The sequence below is a fragment of the Sturnira hondurensis genome, unplaced genomic scaffold (assembly GCF_014824575.4).
Source record: "Sturnira hondurensis isolate 20B ecotype Veracruz unplaced genomic scaffold, ASM1482457v3 Scaffold0020884, whole genome shotgun sequence".
NCBI lineage: Eukaryota > Metazoa > Chordata > Mammalia > Chiroptera > Phyllostomidae > Sturnira > Sturnira hondurensis.
In genome coordinates, this window is record NW_028093515.1 from 1,642,939 (window position 1) to 1,665,358 (window position 22,420).

At 43.7% G+C, this 22,420-nt stretch overlaps 1 protein-coding gene across 6 annotated transcripts in view; it reads right to left on the bottom strand.

Moving 5' to 3' along the window:
* The window catches only part of CEP89 (centrosomal protein 89), an 84,197-nt gene that overhangs the window by 41,782 nt on the left and 19,995 nt on the right, over positions 1-22,420 (bottom strand). For 2 of the 6 annotated variants that reach the window (XM_037030756.1, XM_037030751.1), the window contains exons 5-9: positions 17,820-17,925; positions 9,315-9,343; positions 8,538-8,580; positions 5,648-5,854; positions 4,132-4,277 (exon numbers count right to left, since the gene is read on the bottom strand). In XM_037030756.1, coding sequence (XP_036886651.1) covers positions 4,132-4,277; positions 5,648-5,854; positions 8,538-8,580; positions 9,315-9,343; positions 17,820-17,925 — 531 coding nt within the window. The remainder of the gene's footprint in view (positions 1-4,131; positions 4,278-5,647; positions 5,855-8,537; positions 8,581-9,314; positions 9,344-17,819; positions 17,926-22,420) is intronic. The other 4 variants (XM_037030755.1, XM_037030757.1, XM_037030753.1 and 1 more) reach the window with 4 other exon arrangements.

The window sequence follows — 22,420 nt, forward strand, 5'->3', positions numbered from 1 at the left end:
TTTGGGTCCATATCCAGAAGGGGGCGTGCTGACTTACATGGTAGTTCTATTTTTAATTTCCAGATGAACCTCCATACTATTTCCCATTGCGATGATAATCCACACTCCTATCAACAATGTACAAGGATTTCCTTTTCTTTAAACCCACTCCCGCATTTCTTATCTCTTGTCTTTCTGATAGTTGACATGCTAACAGGTGCGAGGTGGTATCTTTCTGTGGTTTTGATCTGCATTTCCCTGCTGATTATAGCACTGAGCAACTTTTCACGTAATTCTTGGCCGTTTATATGTCTTCTTTGGAAAATATCTATTGTATTTAGGTCCTTTGCCCATGAAAAAATTGGTTTGTTTGTTTTTGTGCTATTGAACTACATGAGTTCTTTGTATGTTCTGGATATTAATACTTTATCAAAGATGTGGTTTGCAAATGTTTTCTCCCATTCCATGGGTTGCCTTTTCATTATGTTCATGGTTACATTTGCTGTATAAGATTTTAATTTTGCCCCATTTGTTTATTTCCGCTTTTATTGATATTGCTTTTTGTCAAATCCAAATAAATCATTGCCAAGGTCAATGTCAAGGACTTCTATTGTTTCAGGTTTTACATTCAAGTCTTTAATCCATTTTGAGTTGATTTTTCTGTATGGTGTAAGATTCTTTTGCATAAGGATATCCAGTTTTCCAAACAGCATTTACTGAAGAGAATATCCTCTCTTTGTTGGATATCCTTGGCTCCTTATCAAAAGAAAATCAATCACATATGCATGGATTTATTTCTGGGCCCTCTATTCTGTTCCATTGATGTACCTATTTTCATGCCAGTTCCATACTATTTTGCTTACTATAGGTTTGTGATACAGTTTGAAATCAGGAGGTGTGATGCCTCCAGCTTTGTTATTCTTTCCCAAAGTTGAGTTTTTACGGTGAGAAGGCACTGAATTTTTTCAAATGTTGTTCAATCTCCACATGTTTGTCAGTTTTCTTATTTTCTTCTTATAATTGATTTCTAATTTCATACATTATGGTCAGAAAATATGCTTGATATGATTTCAATCTTCTTAAATTTATTGACTTATGTTGTGACCTCACATATGGTCTATCTTAAAGAATGTCCCACGTGCACTTGAGAAGACGGTGCATTCTTCTGCTGTTGGATAAAAAGCTCTGTATTAGGTCCACCTGGTCTAACATGTAGTTTAAGTCCAATATTTCCTTACTAATATTCTGTTTTGATGATCTATCTATTGTTGGAGTATTACATCCCCTACTATTGCTGCTTCTCCCTTCAGTTGTTAAATTTTATATATATATATATATGTTCTGATGTTGGCTGCATATTTACAATTGTTATATTCTCTTGATTACCTATAGTATATAATACACTTGTCTCTTTTACAGTTTTGACTTAAAATCTATTTTGTCTGATGTAAGCATAGTTACCCCTGCTTTCCATTTGCATTAAACATATTTTCCCATCCCTTCACTTTCAGTCTGAGGTGTCCTTCCAGCTGAAGTGAGTCTTGTGTGGGCAGTCTGGAGTTGGGTCTTGTTTTTCTTCTACCTATTTTCCCACTCTGTGTCTTTTGACTGTAGAACTTAGTTCTTTCATTTAAATTAATTACTAAGTATGGAGCTTTTAAATTACCATTTTGCTCATTGTTTTGTGACTGTTTTGTGGTTCCTTTCTTCATTTCTCCTTGTCTTGCTCTCTTCCTTTGTGATTTGATGATTTTCTGTAGTGGTATGCTGTGATTCTTGATTCCTTTTTTATTTTTTGTGTACATTTACTCTAGGTTTTTGCTTTGTGACTACCATGGGGCTTGACTAAAACATCTTTTAACAGTCATTTAAGCTAATAACAACTTTAAACTTCTAACCAGCTTGCATCGACATGCTCACTGCTATCCCCTTGGTGGGACACTGGTGGGTCTTGGTTAACACCAAACACATAGAACTCCATGTTTTTACCACCCCCCGGCATTTTGTTTTTGCTATCATAATATATCTTTTTATATTGGGTATCCATTAATAAATTACTATATAGTTATTTTAAATACTTTTGTCTTTAACCTTTTTACTAGAGTTGTAAGTGATACAATCCACAATCATTACAACATTAGAGTATTATGAATTCAACTGTATAATTTACCTTTACCGGTGAGTTTTATGCTTCCATATGGTTTTGTTACTAATTAGCATCCATTCTTTTCAGCCTAAAGAACTCCATGTCTTGGAAGGCGGGCCTGCTGGTGATGAATTCCTTCAGGTTTGGTTTGTCTGGAAAACACTGTACTCTCCTTCAGTGCTGAAGGACACTTTGCCAGGCAGGGTGTCCTTAGTTGGCACCCTACTCTCTTGTGGCCTGCAGTTTCCACTGAAAATTCCACTTACAGTTTTACGGAAGTTCCCTCATGAAGAGCTTTTGTTCTCTTGCTGTTTTAAGATTCTCTCTTAACTTTTGACAACTTAATAATACTGTGTTGTGGTGTGGGTCTCTGTAGATTAATCCCATTTGGTGCTCTGGACTTCCTGAATCTGGATGTCTGTTTCTTTCTCAGTATAGGGAAGTTTTTTTTCAGCTATTGTTTCTTTGAGAAGCTTTCTGTCCCTCTCTCTCCTCTTCTTCAGAGACCTCTGTGATAGGTATATTCCTCTGCTTGACGGTATTCCGTAAGTCTTATGCTGTTTTTACTTTTTTCATTCTTTCTTTTTTGATCCTCTGGTTGGATGGATACCACAGCCCTGTCTTCAAGTTCACTGGTCCTTTTCCCTCTCGCTCTAGTCAGCTCTGGAACCCTTCTACTGAAATTTTCAATTGAGTTATTGTATTCTCCAGGTTTATGATTTGTTTGGTACCTTTTTATATGTTCTGTCACTGTTGAAATTCTCACTTTTTCATGCATTGTTTTCCTGACTTTGATGAGCATCTTTACGACTGTTATTTTGAACTCTATTGAGTAGATCACTTATCTCCATTTCATTAAGACTGGTTTCTGAAGATTAATTTTGTCCTTCTGTTTGAAACGTATTTCTTTCTTTCTTCGTTTTCCTTGACCCTCTGGTGTTGGTTTTGCAGCCTCCTCTCCCAGTCTTGACAGATGGTCTATTGTAAAACATAAATCTCATCAATTAGCCAAATGATCTTCTGTTGGAGATGAACCTCATCAATCAGACCAGCTGGAGCTCCTGGTTGCCTTTCAAACCTCTGTCCACTGTCTTTGTTCTTAGTAGCTCCCATTAGTTGAGGGTGTACCAAGACCCACCGGTGTCCCAGTGAGGGCGAAGGCAGTCTGCACCTAGGAAAGTAGGCAATTACACCTCTTTCAGGCAAAAAGGTGGGAGATGATCATTTTTGCCTGCTTCCTTTATGCTGAGCCTGGGTATGTAGTTGAGCCCATTTAAAAACTGTTCCTGTGTCTGCTGTAAAGTTGTGTGGCGCTCATAAATGCAAGCCCCATTGACTAGAGTTAGGTGGTTTGAGGTCAGTGTAAACCAGTCTGCCTTCTTTTGGAAGCTAGTGACCTGACCAACAACAGTTGTACACTTGAGGAACAAGACTGAGAATGGAGCAGCTACATGGACTTTCATTCTTTAACTTTACAGAAACTTCTGTACTGTCCTAATTTTTTTTTGTCATCCTAGCCCTAGTACATGCTTATTGATTTTAAAGAGAGGAAAAGGGAGGGAGAGAGACAGAAGGAGAGAAACATTGATGTGAGAAACATTGATTGGTTGCCTTGCACAGGCACCCCCGACCAGGGACCAAACCCAAAACCCAGGCATTTGCCCTGACTGGGAATTGAACCCATGACCTTTTGGCTTACAGGAAAATGCCCCACCCAACTGAATCACACTGGATAGGGCAGTCCTACTTTTTTATAAAGAGCCTTTACTGCCTTTGTTAGGAGAAAGGAGGCAAGAAAGGGAGGAAGTGAGAGAGGGGAAGAAGGGAGAAAACGAAGGGAGGAGGTAGAAGGAAGAAGGATATAGAGAGGTCCCTGGAAATACCGTGCTTTGTCTTTTTATACCAAATTTTGTAATAGATATGAACCCCTCACGTTTGGAAATAAAATTTAACAGGAAGGGTTAAAAAAAATCTGAAAACTGATTTTTCTTAATAGGAAACATTACCTCTTCCTTGGATAAATGCCTGAATTTCGTTTGATATCTGCTCAGTTCTACATTCAAACGATGAACAGTCATTTTCAACCCATCATTTTCACACACTAGTTCTTGAGTTTGTTTTCTTAGTGAAAGTAATTCAGGTGCAGCAACTACTGAAAAAAAATATTACACTATAAGGACTTGTATCAGATTAATTAAGATTTTATATAGACTGCTAATTGTCTGCCATTTCTTTTCCTTTTAGGCTCACAGAGGTACTGAATGACAAATATATAGGTATAAATGAGTAACAATTTCTAAGTTTTTTAATACTAAATAGTCAACCCTTTGGAAGTTTGTGGAAGTTTTTACATGTACTATTAATTAAGGCAAAATAAAAACTTTACATTGAAAAGGCAAGTCATTGTTTCCAATGATATCTAAATATTTGCCTTGCAAATCATACAGAGTAAGTGGAAAATTTATTAGAATAAACTTTCCAAATAACAGCAATGTCTATTAGAAAACAGATCCCACAAAGTAATAATACAAATAATATAAAGTATCTAGAAATAAATTGCATAAGACAAGAAATATGCAGAGTAAATATGAAGATAATGACATCATCTCACTTTAGGTAATAATATTAGTCGTATATAAATAGATAAATGTATAGAGACAACATTAATAAATATTTATATAACCTTACAGGTAAAAAGGGCATAAGTCATAAAAATTATTTCATAAATTTAGTTAAAATATCAACAAACTGAGAAAATATTACATATATGACAAAGACTAATATCCTTAATCATAAAGAGCTCCTATGAACCATGAGAAAAAGCCAAGTATCTTAATATAAAGTGGGAAAACTGATATTTTAAAATATTTTATTTATTTATTTATTTTTAGAGAGGGGACAGGAAAGAGAAAGAGAGGGAGAGAAACATCAATGTGCAGTTGCGCACCCCTCATTAGGGACCTGGCCCACAACCCAGGCATGTGCCCTAACTAGGCATCGAACCAGTGACCCTTTGGTTTGCAGGCTGGCGCTCAGTCCACTGAGCCACACTAGCCAGGGCAAAAATGAAAATATTTAAAAATGAAAAATAAAGTGATCTGCAAAGATATGAATATTTAAGTTTATCAATAATAAAAAGAAATACAAATTAAAATGTGGTTCCTTCTTTTTTCCCTATCAAATTAGAAAGAAAAATATAATCCTCATCATTGGTAAATATGTGGTAAAAGGCACTTTATATGCTGCTCAGTGGGACAAAAACTGATATGAAATATATGTGAAGTTACTCTCCCAAACATCAGATCCACTAGTACTGGAATTTCTTTAGCACAACAATAATGATAGAGCAGACAAAATCAAATTACAAGTATGAAGATATCAATGAAAGAACCTCAAATATTATAACACAAAATGTGCACATTAGTAATATTATAACCTAAAATATTAACTCTCAAAATAAATAAGAAAATGAGGGAAGTCCTGTTGGCTCCTCTAATAAAAGAACTGTGTAGCTGTCCCCACCTTCCTGAGAGGACACTTTCTCAGCCTCTTTCAGCTGTCTGTTTTCTTTTCGCGTTCTCTTAAGTTTCTTCATTTCTTGTTTTACTATGTTAAGTTCAAGAGTAAGGGTTTGGTTTGTACTGTTCACATGCAAATTTTCTTCTTTTAATTCCTCAAACTTTTTTTTGGTTATTTCTATCCACTGTTGACGTATCTTACCAGTTATATCTGAAAAGGTACAGGGAAAGAGAAAACGTTTTAAAATTGTAACTGACATTTTACAATTTTACGTCAACATTACGCAGCACCTCGTCTGAAAAAACATGTGTGCAACCACTTCCTGTCAGGCCTCACACTGTGTTCTTTGGTCCTGGCAGAGAGAACGGCCTGTATGAGAAAGAATGAGTGGTCTGATGAGACTACAGTGGATGACAGGAAGAGAGGTGACAGAGGAGGCCACCAGGAACCAGGCAGGAAGCAGGAACCAGAGGAGGCCACCAGGAACCAGGAAGCCTTTTAGGCAGAGGTGTGAAACGGAAGAGGCTCTACTCTCAGATGAATCTGTCAGACCAGCAGTAAAGAAAGTGAATGAATGAGGCCCAGCCCAGAAGGGCTCAGAGGGGCAGCACTACGGTGGGGATAGCGAGGAAGGGTTACATGAAAGAAGGATTCAGGGATGAGACCACACAGGGCTCAATAGCTGACTAGGCATGGACAGTGAGGGAGAGGAAAATCAAGGATGAGCACCGAGATCCGTGGTTTGGAAGACACTTAGCCAGACAAGGAACACGAACAGAGCAAGGAAAGGTAAGCTCAGGTTAGGACACAGGCCCAAGCTCTGAAGGCAGCCTCAGCACGTGGGCACTACCTGATGGCACCAGGGAGAGAAGAAAACCAGCAATAACAAAGGATTTTAAGAAGAAATAGTAAGGAAGATAAGAAGAAAACTGAGAGTGATGTTCCACATTTTAAGATAGGCTCACAGAGGTCAAAAAAGGTGAAAGCTACAATGAGCTCCCTGGCCAGGGCACGCTTCCGGGGGTGGAAACAAGAAGCAGAGCTTCTGTGGACTGACTAGCGTGCGCGGGCTGGTGGCTCCAGACAGCAGATTTGATGCACACCCCTGGGGACAGACAAGGGCCAGGAAGAGGCCTGGGACTCCAGATAACCTCCGCTGGCCCCCGATACACATATATCTGGTCCTTAGAACATGAAAGGAAAGGCTAAGGAGTGAGTAACTCCACAGTTCCACTGAGAAAGAGAGGAGAACCACAAGGAATCCCAGAAACAAAACAGTTGAGATTAGGTTGAAGACAGAAGCTGCAGCCTAAAATATGTCAGGAGACGTCAGCTACAAAAGGTGGGGATGCCTCACCCTGGCAGGAAGTGGGAACGGAAATGGCCTAGAAAGGACTGATGAGGAGTCCCGTTAGAGCATCAGACGGGGCTCAAACCCCTGGGCCAGGCGACTGACAGCAGAGATGCGTGCCCCTCGGCAGGCAGTACCTATAGGCACTGAGGTCCGAGAGGCAGGGCGGGCTCAAAGGCCTGGCAGTCACCGGAAACAGGCAGTACAATTGGCAGCCTGACTGGCTTCCCCATCGGAGCAGCCTGCGGTGAGCAGATACGGCATCCCGGGGAGGACCAACAGGTACTCTCAAGAACCAGGGCGGGCGTACCACCAAGAACTGTCAAGTGTCTGAGCCAAGAGAAGCCACGAAGTCAAATACAGGAGAAGAGGCTGGCACAAAAACTATAATATTTTGGAATGAGTACATGTGATATTCTCAGAGAGCCGCTTGTCAATACTTCGTAGAAATCATGTAAGCATCTTAAATAATACATCAATTCAAAGGATGGCTGAGTGGCAGAACATACACAATGATGAAGGACCCCGTGGGCTAGAAGTTAGAGCCCTAGCAAACTCCCACAATACAGCACCGAAAACACTAAGAATGGGTGAAATTCAAGTCAACCCCCACATGGAGGACAGACTTAAAAGTCTTGATTCCCAATACGGTTTCCGAATAGTGACGTGAAGCAGAACAGGCAAAAATGACAAGCTGTACTTTGAAAGCTCCTGAAGCTCCAAAATGGAAAGTACATCGGAAACCATCTCCAGACCCTACACTGCCCCGAGCCCCACAGCAGAGCCCTTATTTGCATATACCCGCCCTCCCAGGACCTAAGCGGGTTCCCTCCACCCACCACCGCCCAGGGTCTGAGCACATCCCTGGGGACATACTTCCACCGTGCAATGTTTGAATGTTTGGACCCCCTCTCTCTCTCATTTTTTAAAAAAGATTTTATTTCTTTATTTTTAGAGAGAGAGGAAGGGAGGAAAAAAGGGAGAGAACATTGATCAGTTGCCTCTCTCACACATGCCCCAACCAGAGACAGGCCGAGATTCAGGCATGTGCCCTGACTGGGAACTGAACTGGAGACCTTTCGCTTTGGGGGTCAACACTCAACCAACTGAGCCATGACAGTCAGGGCTGGACCCTCGCTTTTGACGCAAAGGTGGAAGTTCAACAATTGCAACCTTTTCTAATTCCAGTAGTGGGACAGAAGCAGCAGCTTTTATAGGAAAAAAGACCTTTATTTAAAAAAAAATTTTAATAAAGATTTTATTTATTTTATTTGTAGACAGAGGAGAAGGGAGGGAGAAAGTGAGGGAGAGAAACATCAATGCATGGTTGCCTCTTGCACGCCCCCTAATGGGGACCTGGCCTGAAACCCAAGCAAGTACCCTGACTGGGAATTGAACTGGAAACCCTTTGGTTCACAGGCCGGCACTCAATCCACTGAGCCACACAAGCCAGGGAGAGACCTTTATTTTTGATGAGATCACTCTGGGTATTCTATAAAATTATAAGCTTTTCAATCATAATGAAAATCAAAAGGTAAATACCTGGGGAGGGTGGAGGTTTTCCACATATTGGTGGTTTTTCATCCTGGGTGGGGGAAAAAACATGAGCCTAGTAAACTGAGAGTCTTAGCATCTTCTGTTGAAACTTTCTGCCTTCTTGCCTGCGAGTTCAGACAGGTGCTGTGTCCTCGTATGTAGGTCCGAGTCAAGGGCCATCAGTTCACATGCTAAACCACGTGATACGGTGGCTTAGCAGACACGTGCAAAACAAACTCCGACTGGGCCTGTTCCCCTTGGGTGTACCAGAAGACCCCATAACTACAGAGAAGCATGTTTTCAGGGGGCTCAGAAAAGAATATGAGATCTTGCTTTTCCACACAAAACTTTGAAGAACGGGAAAAACCTTTGAACTTTTGTTAATTTTTCCATTACACATCAGTCTAATATTGAGCTTCTAATTTCTGCTGGAAAAGCAGATGGGGTTATAAATTAATTCTACTGAGAAATGTTTAATTTTTAAAGTCCTATGACATCATGCAAAACTTAAATTAGAACTATTTCTATGTTTGCAAATTAGTTATTGTCTATTCATTCCACAAACTACATAGGTGATTTCTAAACTCTCAATACATTACTTTCACTTTTAAACTGTGGAAAATATATAAGTTTCTTCAAGTTTTTTAAGTATTTAAAAAGAAACATTCAATCAGAAAGAACTCTTAAGAGAAGATTTTTCTCCACAAATCACAAAAGTGGTTTAAAAATTACGGCAGAAATTCAATCTACTGAGAAAACCAGTTTTTAAAAAAGTAATCTTACCTTTAAATTCAGAACAGAATATTCACCATCTGATTTTAAAAAGAAGAGAAAAAAATTTTAAAGCAGATAGACATTTGACAACTAACAGCAGAATCACAGAAACTCACCTTCTACCGACGAGCTACACAAAGCAGGGAGCCAGCTCTGAATGGCTCATCTCTGTCTGTGCTGCTCATTCCCGAGCACCCTCAGCAGCTCATGGGATTGGAGAACCAAGGGCAAACTCCTCAGTGTGACTCTGAGCCCTTTGCAAGCAGGGCTCCTCTCCAACTTTCCAACATGTCCCCCACCCCCATGCTCTCTCCACCTGGTCCACCTGCCAGTCCCCAAAGGGGTCGGCCTACCGTGCCTGGAGGTAGCATCTGATCTTGTCAGAAAAGTAGTTGTTTCTTGAAGCAAAGTGCCCCAGTGACACAGACGGAAACAAATCTTGCCCAGTAACTCATTTTCCACTTACAAATACACATTCATCATTAAGATCCTCCTTGAAGTGGGCGACCTTACAACCCAGTTTGCCCCTACCCCTTGCCGCAGTGAAAAGTTGGACTTCCAACTTTTTAGAAATCAGTTGCTTTTAACTTGCCATGATTAATTTGCAGAACAGAAATAACTGGCTGAAAAATAAATTAGAAACAAATACGCAAAAAAGTAGAAAAAACTTACAGAATTCAAAAAAAACAAGACAATGCTTAAATACTTCTTGGTTTATTACAATTACCAACACTTCAACACTAATCAATGAAGAGCTTATTTTTGACCAAAGTGCTTTTTTTTTCTTTTCCTCTTTAAATTAAAAAAAATTTTTTCCAATTAAAGTTGACATTCACTATTAATAAAACTGTTTTTGCTAAGTGTCTTGTGGCAGCCTGGACTGGGGTACCGCATGAGACCCACCCTGGTCCTTCCGGCCTCACGCGTACCCTCTCCCTGTCACCTCCCACAGCTGTCAGGCGATGCTGGCCCCTCTCTGGTCCCTGTGCCCACCTGGGCCCCGGCAGTGTGCCATTGGCACATTCTCCCTTGCAACTGGAACGTGAGGATAAAGACTGTGACTCCATCATTTCTGGCATAGAGTAGGTGCTGAATAAATTTCTGATGAGCAAATGTTTAAACTGATGCAAAAATAACTTACATTTTTAATAACTTTCTTACAACAGTCTTGATTTGGTATATTACAATGCTGTATCAGATATACTGCTTTCATATTTAATGGAATCTCGTTATGCCCCCCTTAAATTCTGCACAAAATAAAGTTGGGGGAGGGCCGGGAATTAAATGAAGAAAAACAGGCTTCCGGTCAAAATGGCAAAGCAGGCAAATGCAGCACCTACACCGTCCCATCGCCGTCTCAAACTTACAACTAAACTACAGACGGAGCATCACTGAGAACCACCTTAAGTCTTGCTGAACAGAAGTCCTATAACTAAGGATATACAGAAGAAGCCACATGGGACTGGTAGGAGGCACAGAAATACAGGACAGTCAGGTCCCACACCCACGTGGGGAGTTAAGATTCAAGAGGAATAGTTCAGCTGCTGAGGTCCCCCTAAACAGTGAGGGGTCTCAGCCTTACACCAGGACTCCCAGCCCAGGGTTCTAGTGCCAGAAGGACAAGTCCTAACAACTTCTGGCTGTGAAAATCAGTGGGGACTGTGGCTGAGTGAGACAGGGCTTCTAGGGCCCCAGGCATTCCTCTTAAAGGGCCCGCACATGGAGTTACTCCTGATGGACTCACTTGCTCCTGAGCTCCAGTGCTGGGGCAGCAGCTCAAAGGGATCAGAGACATAGGGGTAAGAACTGAACTGTCTGGCTTTGGGGTAAGGGCTGCAGAGGCAGCTTTGTCCCAGAGAGAAGTGCTGGCAGAACACATTGTTCCTTTGCTGAGATCTCTCCCCACAGAGCCAGCCAGCAGGTGGGCATGGTATCTGAGTCTCCATCCACCTGACTCACACTGCTCACTCCTCTCAGTGATTCCCTGAGACTCCATCTACCCCACCTAGTCTTCGGACCCACTCAAGCCACTTCCAGTGGTATTTCCACTTAAACAGCCTATCTTGGCTCGCACTTTGGACTTTGAGAAATTCTCTCAAAGGTTCACAAACCCCAGACCAGCAGCATCTGACCTGAGCATGCCCTGTCCCTGTTGCTAAGCAACCCTAAGCCTGGCACTAGTGGCAGCCAGCCTCAGCTCACAGCTTGGCCTCTCCTGGGCACCTCCAAACCCAGCACAAGTGGCAGCCATCTGCAGACTGCTTTGTAGTTCACGCCAGGTGGCCCCAGGTATTACACAGGGGGAGACCAACCTTGGCCTGCACCTCCCAGGAGGTCCCAGAGCCAGTGCACGCATCCAGTGGACAGCTGCAGACCATACCAGAGCACCCCCCCACCAACTCCACCAGTGACACACTCCAGGGGCAGACTCATCTGGCACCAGAGCCCCACCGAAGCAAGTCCTGCTCCATGGGGTCAGCCCCTGCACAAAACTCGTCGGTTGTAGTCTCCGCCAGTCCTTTCAGCCAATTAGCCTCGGTGCGGAGCAGGGCGGGGTCAATCCTTCCCACTGATGGGCCAACCACAATCAAGGCTCAACTACAATAAAAGGGTGCACACAGCCCACACTGTGAGGGGCTGGGCACACCTGAAGTGCACAGCTTGGGTGACTAGGGAGACTGTGCCAGTGGGCCCTACAGGTCATCTACTATATAAGGTCACTGTACAAAGCCTGGGAGACGTAGCAGCTCTATCTAATAAACAGAAACAAACACAGGGAGGCTGCAAAAATGAGGAGACAAAGAAACATGTCCCAAAGGATGAAACAGGACAACATTCCAGAAAGAGAACTAAACAAGATGGAGATAAGCAATCTATCTGACAGAGTCCAAAGTATTAGTTTGGACTAATACTGACCCTAGGCTTTGCCTAGAGCTCCTACCCACAGAAAATGGGATCCTCTGGGAAGTGCAGGCACAGCAGCACAATCGTCTAGGCCTCCTTCTGGAAGAACAGCCTGAAAGCACCAGACAGAGCGCCCCCCTGAGGAGCCAGGGAGTTCCTGTGAGCCGGCGAGCCTCTCAGTGAGAGAGAGCCAGTGCTCTTTCCCCCCACTGGCTCTGGGAGCTTTCGGCTTCTCCCAAAGACAGAATCTTAAAAGCAGCAAGAGAAAAGCAGTTAGTTAGTTAGCAGAGAGGAACTCCTCTGTTATGGAGTTCCCATAAAACTGGCCGCTGAGTTCTCCTTAGAAACTTTGCAAACAGGAAGGGACTGGCACGAAATAGTCAAACTGATGCAAAGCAGGGACCTACAAGACTACTCTACCAGCAAAGCGGCCATTTATAATCGAGGGACATAGAAACATCTTCCCAGACGAGAAAAAGTCAGTGATTGTTGATCACCACCAAATCAGTATTACATGAAATGTTGAAGGGTCTCTTTAAGAAAGAAAAAAGATAAAAAGTATGAGCAATAAAATGGCAATAAATACATAGCTATCATAACTACTTTATTTATTTTCTAAGATTTTACTTACTTTTAGAGAAAGAAGAAAGGAGGGAGAAAGACAGGGAAAGAAACATCAGTGTGCAAAAGAAACATCAGCTGGTTGCCTCTTGTGCACCCCTAACTGGGGACCTGGCCTGCAACCCCAGAATGTGCCCCAACTGGGAACCAAACCTGAGGCCTTTTCAGTTCCCAGGCCAGCAGTTACTCTACTGAGCCACACACCCCAGGGCTCAATAGTTACTTTAAATACGAATGGATTAAATGCTCCAATCACTGCCCTGGCTGTTGTGGCTCAGTGGATTGAGTGCAGGCTGGGAACCAAAGGGTCACCAGTTTGATTTCCAGTTAGGGCACATCTCTGGGTTGCAGACCACCAAGTACTCAGTAGGGGCTGTGTGAGAGGCAACCACACGTTGATATTTCTCTCCCTCTCTTTCTTTCTCCCTTCCCCTCTCTCTAAAAATAAAATAAATAAAATCTTTTAAAAATTGTTTTTAAATGCTCCAATCAAAAGATGAAGGGTGGCTAAATGGATTAAAAAAATACCTATACATATACTGTTGACAAGACACTCCAGATGGAAGGACACACACAGACTGAAAGTAAAGGGATGGAAAAGGATAGTCATGAAAATGGAAACAAAAAAAGCGGTGGTAGCAATATTTATACCAAATACAAAACAGACTTTAAAACAAAGGCTCTAAAAGAGATAGAGAAGAATCTAGCAATTCCGCTTCTGGGTATTTATCCAAGAAAATCTAAAGGACTAAATTGAAAAGACATATTTTTAAATGAATAAATAAATAAATACATGAAAAGACCTATACACCCATATGTTCACTGCAGCATTATTTACAATAGTCAAGATATGAAAGCAACCTAAGTGTCTGTCAATAGGTAAATAAATGAAGAAGTGGTACATTTAGACAATAGAATATAACTTGGCCATAAAAAAGAGTGGAAGCTTGTCATTTGTGACAACATGGACGGGCTTAGAAGGTACTGAGCTGAGTAAAATAAGTCAGACAGAGAAAGACAAATACCATATGATTTCACTTCTATGTAGAATGTAAAGAACAAAGTAAATAAACAAACAGAAAAGAAACAGACTCATAGATATAGAGAGCATTTTGATGGTGTCCAGAAGGGAGGGTGAACGAGGGGCTGGGTGAAAAAGATGAAGGAATTAAGTACAAACTGGTCGTTACAAAACAGTCATGGGAAGTATAGAGTACAGAAAATACAGTTAATAATATTGTAATAACTAAATATGGTGCCAGATGAGTGTTAGACTTATCAGGATGATCATTTAGTAAGTTACATAAATGTCTAACCACTGGATTGCAAACCTGAAACTACTGTACACCAACTGCATTGAAAATAAAAATTCATTAAAAAAAGAAAAAGAGCAAAATGCTGAGAACTGTAGGAGGTGGGTGATGGGCGTGGGTGTTCATCTTGCTATTCTTTCTACGATTGCACATATTTGAAAATTATGATGATAAAAAGTTTTTAAGGGGCAATTCGCCTAGTTTGCCAAAAATAAACAATGATCTCTATTGTATCTTCGTCATCGGCTTTTCAGAAAAAGAACCTGAAGAAGATTAAACTAAGAGTCTGTATCACCCCACATTTACTTTAACACTTAATGCACACGCAGATTCCTGGGCTCTGTGCACACACAGGGTGAGGCGAACGTGGGCTGCCAGCTGTTCTGTGGGAAATACTACGATAACTAACAGATAATAATACAAGAATAAACTCTGTACTTTGTGTACTCATAACTGTAAACATATTTGCCCCACTCTTTATATATTTTCTTCTTTGTACACTTTATTTTTTTAATTACAGTTGACACTAAATACTATTTTAGTTCCAAGTATACACGTATTTAAGTATTTTTAAAAGATTTTATTTATTTATTTTTAGAGAAAGGGGAAGGGAAGGAGAAAGAGAGGGAGAGAAACATTGTCTCTCACACGCCCCCTACTGGGGACCTGGACCACAACCCAGGCAAGTGCCTTGACTGGGAATCGAAGGAGCAACCCTCTGGTTAGCAGGCCAGCACTCAATCCACAGAGCCACACCAGCCAAGGCCATGTATTTATATTTTATTTCCTGTTTCCCCATTTATCATTTTTCAAAAAGATTTCTAGAGTCTTCACCTTCTCATTTGTAGAGTCTGTACGGGCAGTGGTATAAACTATTAAAATAACAACAAAGCTCTCCAGTAAAGGGCACCCTACTGCCTACGAGGTGCCATGCCAGGTAATGGCCCAATCTTTAAAGAAAGAGAATTCACACTACGTGAACACATTCACGCTGTCAAAAGTTCTAACAATGCAGATACATCGAAACTCCTCTATGACATAATCCTCTGAACCTTTCCCCTCCCAAGAGCTTCTGACCTGGATATGTTTCTGTTCAGATATATGTGAGCATATAAAAAGTCAAACATATATACAACCCCACATCTCATCCCCTTTCGCATGTATATATAATAGCAGATTGTGAGGAAGGAGAAAAGCAAGCGCAAAGGCCCAGTGGCAGGATGGAACATGGCGCAGCTGAGGAACTAGAGAGCAGCAGAACGGCTGGAGAACGGTCAGCAGGGGCAGGCCTGCCAGGTCTTGCTGCTGTGGGAAACACGATCCAAGCGAAAATGCATGAGGGTGCATGGAGGCACACCATGGGATTCGTGTTTGAAAAGGCTGCTCTGGCTGCTACCACGGTGCCAAAACATGGTGGGCACTCTGTATCTACACATGTATCTGCTGACTGAAGGAAGGAATAGACAGACTCCAACAGCAGGCAGCTGGTTCCTGGGGCCATGAGCTGGGAGGAGGAGCCTGGGTAAACGGTCCTGGAAGCAGAGGGACACGTGTGATTACTTAGAGCAGGGCTGTCAAACTCATTTTCATCGGGGGCCACATCAGCCTTGTGCTTGCCTTCAAAGGGCTGAATGTAATTTCAACTCCTTACCAGGTAAGGAGTAGTTACAATTATACAGTCCTAACATTAGTTCGACTTTTGGAAGGCAACTGCGAGGCTGATGGGGCCCCCAGTAAAAATGAGTTTGACACCCCTGACTTAGAAGGATGGAGAACAGGGCCTAGACCGGGACTGGGAAAACTCCAACAGTTTATGGACAGGTGGAGGAAAATGGGACTGCAAGGCGATGGAGAGGGGTCCCCGCAGAGGTGAAAGGAAGCAAGGAGAGTGTGATCTCTCATCAAGCCAGAGGAGAGATTGTTTCAGGACAGCAGGGGCACTCATCTGTGAGGAATGCTCCATCCGCTGTATTCAGCAGAATGGAGGTCACTGGTCTGGGAGTTAGAGCCAAAGCGAAGTGGGTGGAAGAGCCTCCCTCGGATGAGGAAAGGGAGAAGGAAGCTGTGTGGAGATGTCTTTGGACAGACTTGGCTGTGGAGGAGAAAGGAAAAGAGAAGCACCAGTGGGAGGGCACTACTGGGATCAAGGGAGGGGCAGGGATGCCATCCACCAGCAAGTGGCAGCTCTGGCCAGGGGAATGGTGCCTGGGCCAAAAGACTTCAGTGCTTGCCAGAGCGTGGAGAGGCACACCAGGCGCACAGAGCTTGATGGCTTCATTCTCTAGACAACGGCTATCAGCTAGCATTTATGCGATGAGACGCACTCACAGAATGAGTGGAAGTGGGGTTAAGCCAAGCATCTTGTCACCTGGAAATGACAGTTAAGAACCAAACCACCAGAAACCAGGTTTTCAAATGTTTTGTCCCAGGATCATTCCCATCAGACTCTCTGAAATGCTTTTTAAAATTACAGACGCCTGGGCCCCAGCCTAGAGCCACTGAATTAGAATTTGGGGGGGGGGGGCGTGGGGCCTTTTTCACAAGTGTCCAAAGGCTTTTAATGCCATAACAAAGCAAAAGTCACTGCAGAAGCGCCTCAAGTTCACGTTAGCAAGCGTTGCAGTTAATCACCGCCGGTGAGCTCCAAATCCACCTCCACTGCTTGCCTGGGCTACTGCGGTATTTCTACTTGCCAGGTGCCCAACATAAGTTTCATCACTAGAGGGCGCTGGAAAGATACTGGAGGAGCAGGGGCTTGGGCTCTTCATTTCAGCGTGCTCCCTCCCTCCCTCTTTCTCTTCCTGCTCTCCCCCAGTTCCTGCCCTTCTCTAGGTGGCCAACAGCACCTGCCCTTCTCTAGGTGGCCAACAGCACTTCCCCACAGGTGGTTTCTCCTGGCAACCCCCTGAAGACAGCTTCCTAGTGAGGTGCTAGCCCTGAGCTAACGTCTCAGCCAGCGGCCTCTCCAGTGTCTGCATCTCGGCCTTGGGTGATTCTCCAAACGTGTTTCTTCCCTTCGGTGCTCCATGTAACCTGTAGAGGGAGAGGCTAGCTGTTCCCTCTACCTGCGGTTCCTGTATTCTTTACTCTTCTCTCTACTCCCTAGTAGGCAGTTCTGTTAGTAATTTTTTATGTTAAACTTTCCCTGTTCAAAATCATCACGTGCCTTCTCTCTCCTGATTGGATTCTGACTGACAGGGGACACATTAGGCCACAGGCAACACAGACATTAGAAAGTGGATGGACATGAATGCACACAGAGAGATAGTCAGGGTGTGTTATCAGATTTTAAAAAGGCCAGTAACAAAATAATGGAGACAGCATGGTGGACCAGACGTGACGTTTGAACAGCTCACTCTGTGGAGACCGCTGAGTGCCAACCAGCGCCTAGCAGCAGCAGGCGCCCGGGAGCAGGGAAGAGTGTGCAGAGCCTCGGAGCCTGATCCATAACCCTCTCTGGGCTGACAGAACCGACAAGGTGGACTCCAAGGTGAGCACGACTTACCATTTATAAAAGGGACTTCAGAGTAACTTATCTTCAGTGAAAGTAAACTTTAGGATATTCCTACTTATAATAACAGAATCACAGTTTGGAGGTGCAATGGCTATATGTTCCCCCAAGTTAACCACTATTTATTGCCACAAAAAGTTTTTAATATTTGAAATTTTTTTTTACCTTTTTCTTGTGTACACTGTGGTATAAGAGGTGAGTCTGGAAATCCATCTTGCTCGGAAATATTTTCCTCATCTTCACTGTCCACCCCACATGACAATGAAACCTTCTGTTACAAGAGACAAAGGGACAAACATATGAGCAAATTTCCCCCCAGTAAACACAAATGGCTCGTTCCACACTTTCTCCCGTGCCACCTCCTTCTCTGAGACACAAAAGGGCCACACCTGGCAGAGCTGGATGAAACTTTGGGCTCCTTCAAAACCCACCCATGCTGCTTCGGCAGCCTCTCTGCCTGCTTCCCGCCAGGGACCAACCCAGGAAAAGGTGGAGCACCTGGTCTGCTGTGCATAGCACTCAGTGCCAGCCCACCTCGGTACTGACGCTGTTACCATCTCTACGTGGGACAAGGCTGTCCACTGTGAGAACCTGCAGTCGGGCAACTGTGTGGGGTCGAGGTCCGTCACGTTCACTGGCTATGTGAGTCCACTGGAAGTGTTTCCTTGTGGAAGAGAACCCTCTCCTCCACTGCCTGTGAACACCTTCCACACAGATACCATGGATGGTGGCGGGGCTGCCGAGCTGCTACAGACCCGTGGGCCAGGAACGGGACCACCCCCACGAGCAGGAGACAGTTTCACTGGCAGGGCTCTGGGAAGTGGGGACAGAAGCAACCCTAGGGGCAAGTAAGCTAACTGTGGTGCTCTCTGGTTGGTCTCTTCTGCCATCCTGGCTCCTCACTCAAATCTTACTTATATGATCGCCTTGTCTTAGCTGGCTGTAGGCAGAGAAGTGTCTTTCCGAGGCTGGCAGGGAGGTGCTGGCAGGGAGGTGCTGGCACGGATCCGAGAGACGCACCGGAGCACTGCAGACCCGAGAGCTAAGGCTGAGGGACCCACTTGTCATCCGAGCAGCTCCAAGGTAACCCAGCTCGGGAGTGGCAGATAGGTCTCCCACTCACCGTGCAAAGGAAGAGGAAAGAAACGACCGCTCAGTTTTCATCCCCCAGGAACCAGATGCTTTGCTCCCCCGTCAGAGATATATTAAGCTGCTCACTCCTAGCAAGGTAGTGTGAAAAGTGCCAAGGGTCTCCAATGTCATCACAAAGATCCTCTACTATGGAAAACTGTTGGGTGGTACCTACTAGTACTAAGGCTGGTAGTATAAACTTCACTCCTTCCTATACACCCCCTGGGAGTATATACATATACCTACAAGTGTTCAGAGCAGTACTATTCCTGGGAGCCCCAAACTGGAAATAACCAAATATCCATCATCAGTACAATGCGTAAGTAATTAGATGGTATAGTCGTGCAATGGGGATATTACACAGCAATAGGAATGAACAAAGTACTACATGCATAATAACTGAAGACTTTCCCAAAACCCCAAAGAATATATACTGTGGGATTAAATTCACAGAATTTTCAGAATAGGCAAAACTAATCTATGGTTATTTTCTACGATCTAATCTACTCTTGGAGTTAGGGCAGTGGTTAACTCTTGGGGAAGTAGTGACCTCTTCTTGGCCACAGGGGAACTCCTAGGGTACTAATAATGTTCCTTTAAAACAAAAAATATGGACAGTGACTACTTTGTAAAAACTCACTGAGCTGTAGACTTATGGTTTATATACCTTTCACGTATATTTACTACATCAATAAATAAACCAGAGAACTGTGACATTATTCAAAACAACACCCTAATTTAAATGTTTTAATTTATATTTTTAAACTATCAAATACTTCTAACTGTAAAAATAATCTTGGCAACTAAAACAACACTTGTTTGGGCCTTGAAGGACAGGAAGAAGCAGGGCAGGCCAGCCTGGTCCTAGCCGGGTCACCAGTGGGGATGGAAGGCCCGTCCCTCAGTGTCCACAGCGCTTGTTGGAGCTCCCTGAATCCTCTCGCTGGGGTGGTGAACTAACTGAGAATTTTAAGAGTAAAATCCTCATGCTATAATATCTATGGTAATCATTAGAGAAACAGCTATAATTTGCAAATTAGTAGAGAGAAAAAAATCATCAACTCGTAAGAAGTCAAGAAGAAAAAGAGATACAGAATAAACAGCAGGACAAACAGAAAAGGCAAAGTAAGATGGCAAATTTAAATTCAGGTAGATCCTTATATACATTAAATACAAAAGGACTGAATGATCCAGTTAAAAGACAAAGGAAAAGTTTGCCAAATTCAGTTAACAAAACTATACGCTACATTAAACTGAATATATACGTTAAACAGATGAATAGTGTGGTATGTGAACGATATCTTTAAAACTTGTTTTTAAAAAACGGTATGCTGTTTATAAGACACAGCTAAGCATAAGGTCACAGAAAGTTGAAATTAAAGAACGGAAAAAACAGACCACGGGCGTATCACACGAAAGGGCGAGGGGGGGTGCCGGGTGAACAGACGTAAGGCGAAACCCATTTTTAGAGATAGCGACTCGCTTTATATTGACGGAATGTTCAATCTACCAGGAAGGTACACATAGCTTTAAGTTTGTACACACCTAACAATGCAGTCAGATGCAAAAGAATACGTGTTCTACGATTTTATGCACATAAAGTTCATGTGCATAAAAGTTCATGTGCATAAAGTTCATGTGCACGCGAGTTTAGTCTGTGACATCGGAGGCACCCCAATACTTCAAGAAAAAAGATCCCGGGAAACCTGATGGCACAGAGGGGAGGCTGCAACATCCAGATTCTCGCGACTGTGACGGGACGGGACACTAGCATCCAGCAGCGACTGACCTAATCATGCACAGGCCACGGCCGAGAAAGGGACAGCCACCTTCCCAGGTGCCTCTCTGTGTAGTGACCACGCTAACAGAAGAACCCCAGCCAAGGTGCTTACACAGTCTTCCAGGTGGAGCAACAGGAGGTGCCAGCTGGCTCCACCTCAGGGCTAAGTCCGGGCAAGAATGTGGTAAAAATGTGCGGTAAACCAAGGAATAACTGGCAGGGGACTGCTTGGGCCTGCACGGGGTCCCTGTGGGCCCTAACACCTGGTGGACCTGCCCTGACTTGGTACACAGGGTAAACAAACTAAGGGTTCGTGAATCTGTGCTTCCTCGCCTGTTACATGGAGGACACTCCAACACTGAAAGAGAACAGAAAACAGATAACAGACGCCACCAGTCCTTGGTGGCTTCTGCAAATTGCCTGAAGTGGCAGCTTGGTGACTGACTTGCTATGGCGGCCTTCTACTGCTACCATCAGGGTCAAGCTCACGCAGAGGTGCTCACCTTGGTAGAGCACAGGGATGACCCACATGGAATGAACTGAGAGTCGGTGTCTCCCTGCGCGCGGTGTGTACATGCAGACACGGAGAGGGAGACACAGGAGCCAAGCCACAGCAGCGCTGCCGCACTCACCGCTGGGTCAACGCCCCCCTCTCCACCTCGCTAAGGCATGATTTTGTTTGGAGCAAATGGGCCCGGGCCCAGGAGATGAATCATGACGCTCCTCTTCCCCTTAGGAACTGGTCAAAGGATGGGCATGTGACCAAGGAGCCTCCTGCTGGCAGGCTTTCAGGAAAAAACGTTCTCCCGAAGGAGCACAGAGCAGCAGCCCAATAAGAAGGACCTTTCCCCACTTCCTCCTTCAGCTTTGGGACCGGGATCTGCCCTACCCACTGATGACCACGGAGAGAAAGGGAAGGGAACCTCCTCAGGCCCCAGCCTTCAATAGGCAGCTGAAGCAATTTTGGAATCTTCTACCTCTTGACTTTGTTAGGTGAGAGTGTTAAATGTCTATTATTTAAGCTTTATGTTTGTCTATTCCATTATTTGCTGCAAAAAAAAAAAAAGACACACATACCCAACGGACCGCAGAGGCCTGTTCTGAGAGAAGAGATGGACCACAACATGGACAGCAGGGTTTCGGGATGGGCTTTGGCTTTGTGTGTGATATCAAGAGTTTTTATAAGAAATGTGTATTCAGGTATTACCTTTGTGACAAAAGGACAATTAAAAATTTTTAACTGTGGAGAGAGAAGGAACATTCCCAATCCTCAACAGCAGCAGCAAAAGAATGCCCACCATTCCCTGGCCTCCAGAAGCTTCTAGAGAGAACCAGTTTCCCCTCCACGAACAATTTCTCTCCGGTCCCCATCCAAACTTACAGTAGACACTCGAGTACGAATTTGTTGGCAGGTGACTGGATAAACAAACGAATGTATTATAGACAGCATTTTACGACAAGATGCTCTGCAAATCCACAAACAACAATAGCAAGAATGCTCCGATAACATCCTACTGATTTCTATTTGAAAATGGTAAAAAGGCATGTAGTCTCCTCCCTTAAAACAGATGGAAACCAATCAGAAGAATGGGGAAAAATGCTTAGTCAATAACCATAGTCTTAATCCACAAATGTGGTTCTATTTGTGGCGGAAAGACTTGCCAAATCTATGAAACTCGGATCAGAGGAAAAACACTAAAATCTGCTGGACCTCAGGCACGTACACGCTCCAAAACACAAAGCCTCTGAGTGGCACAGTTACAGGCCCCCAGAGGCCCACTGACAGGCGTGGCAAAGAGCAAGGCCACAGACCAGCCCGGGGAGGGGAGGGGAGGTCTTGGAGGAACGGCCCTTC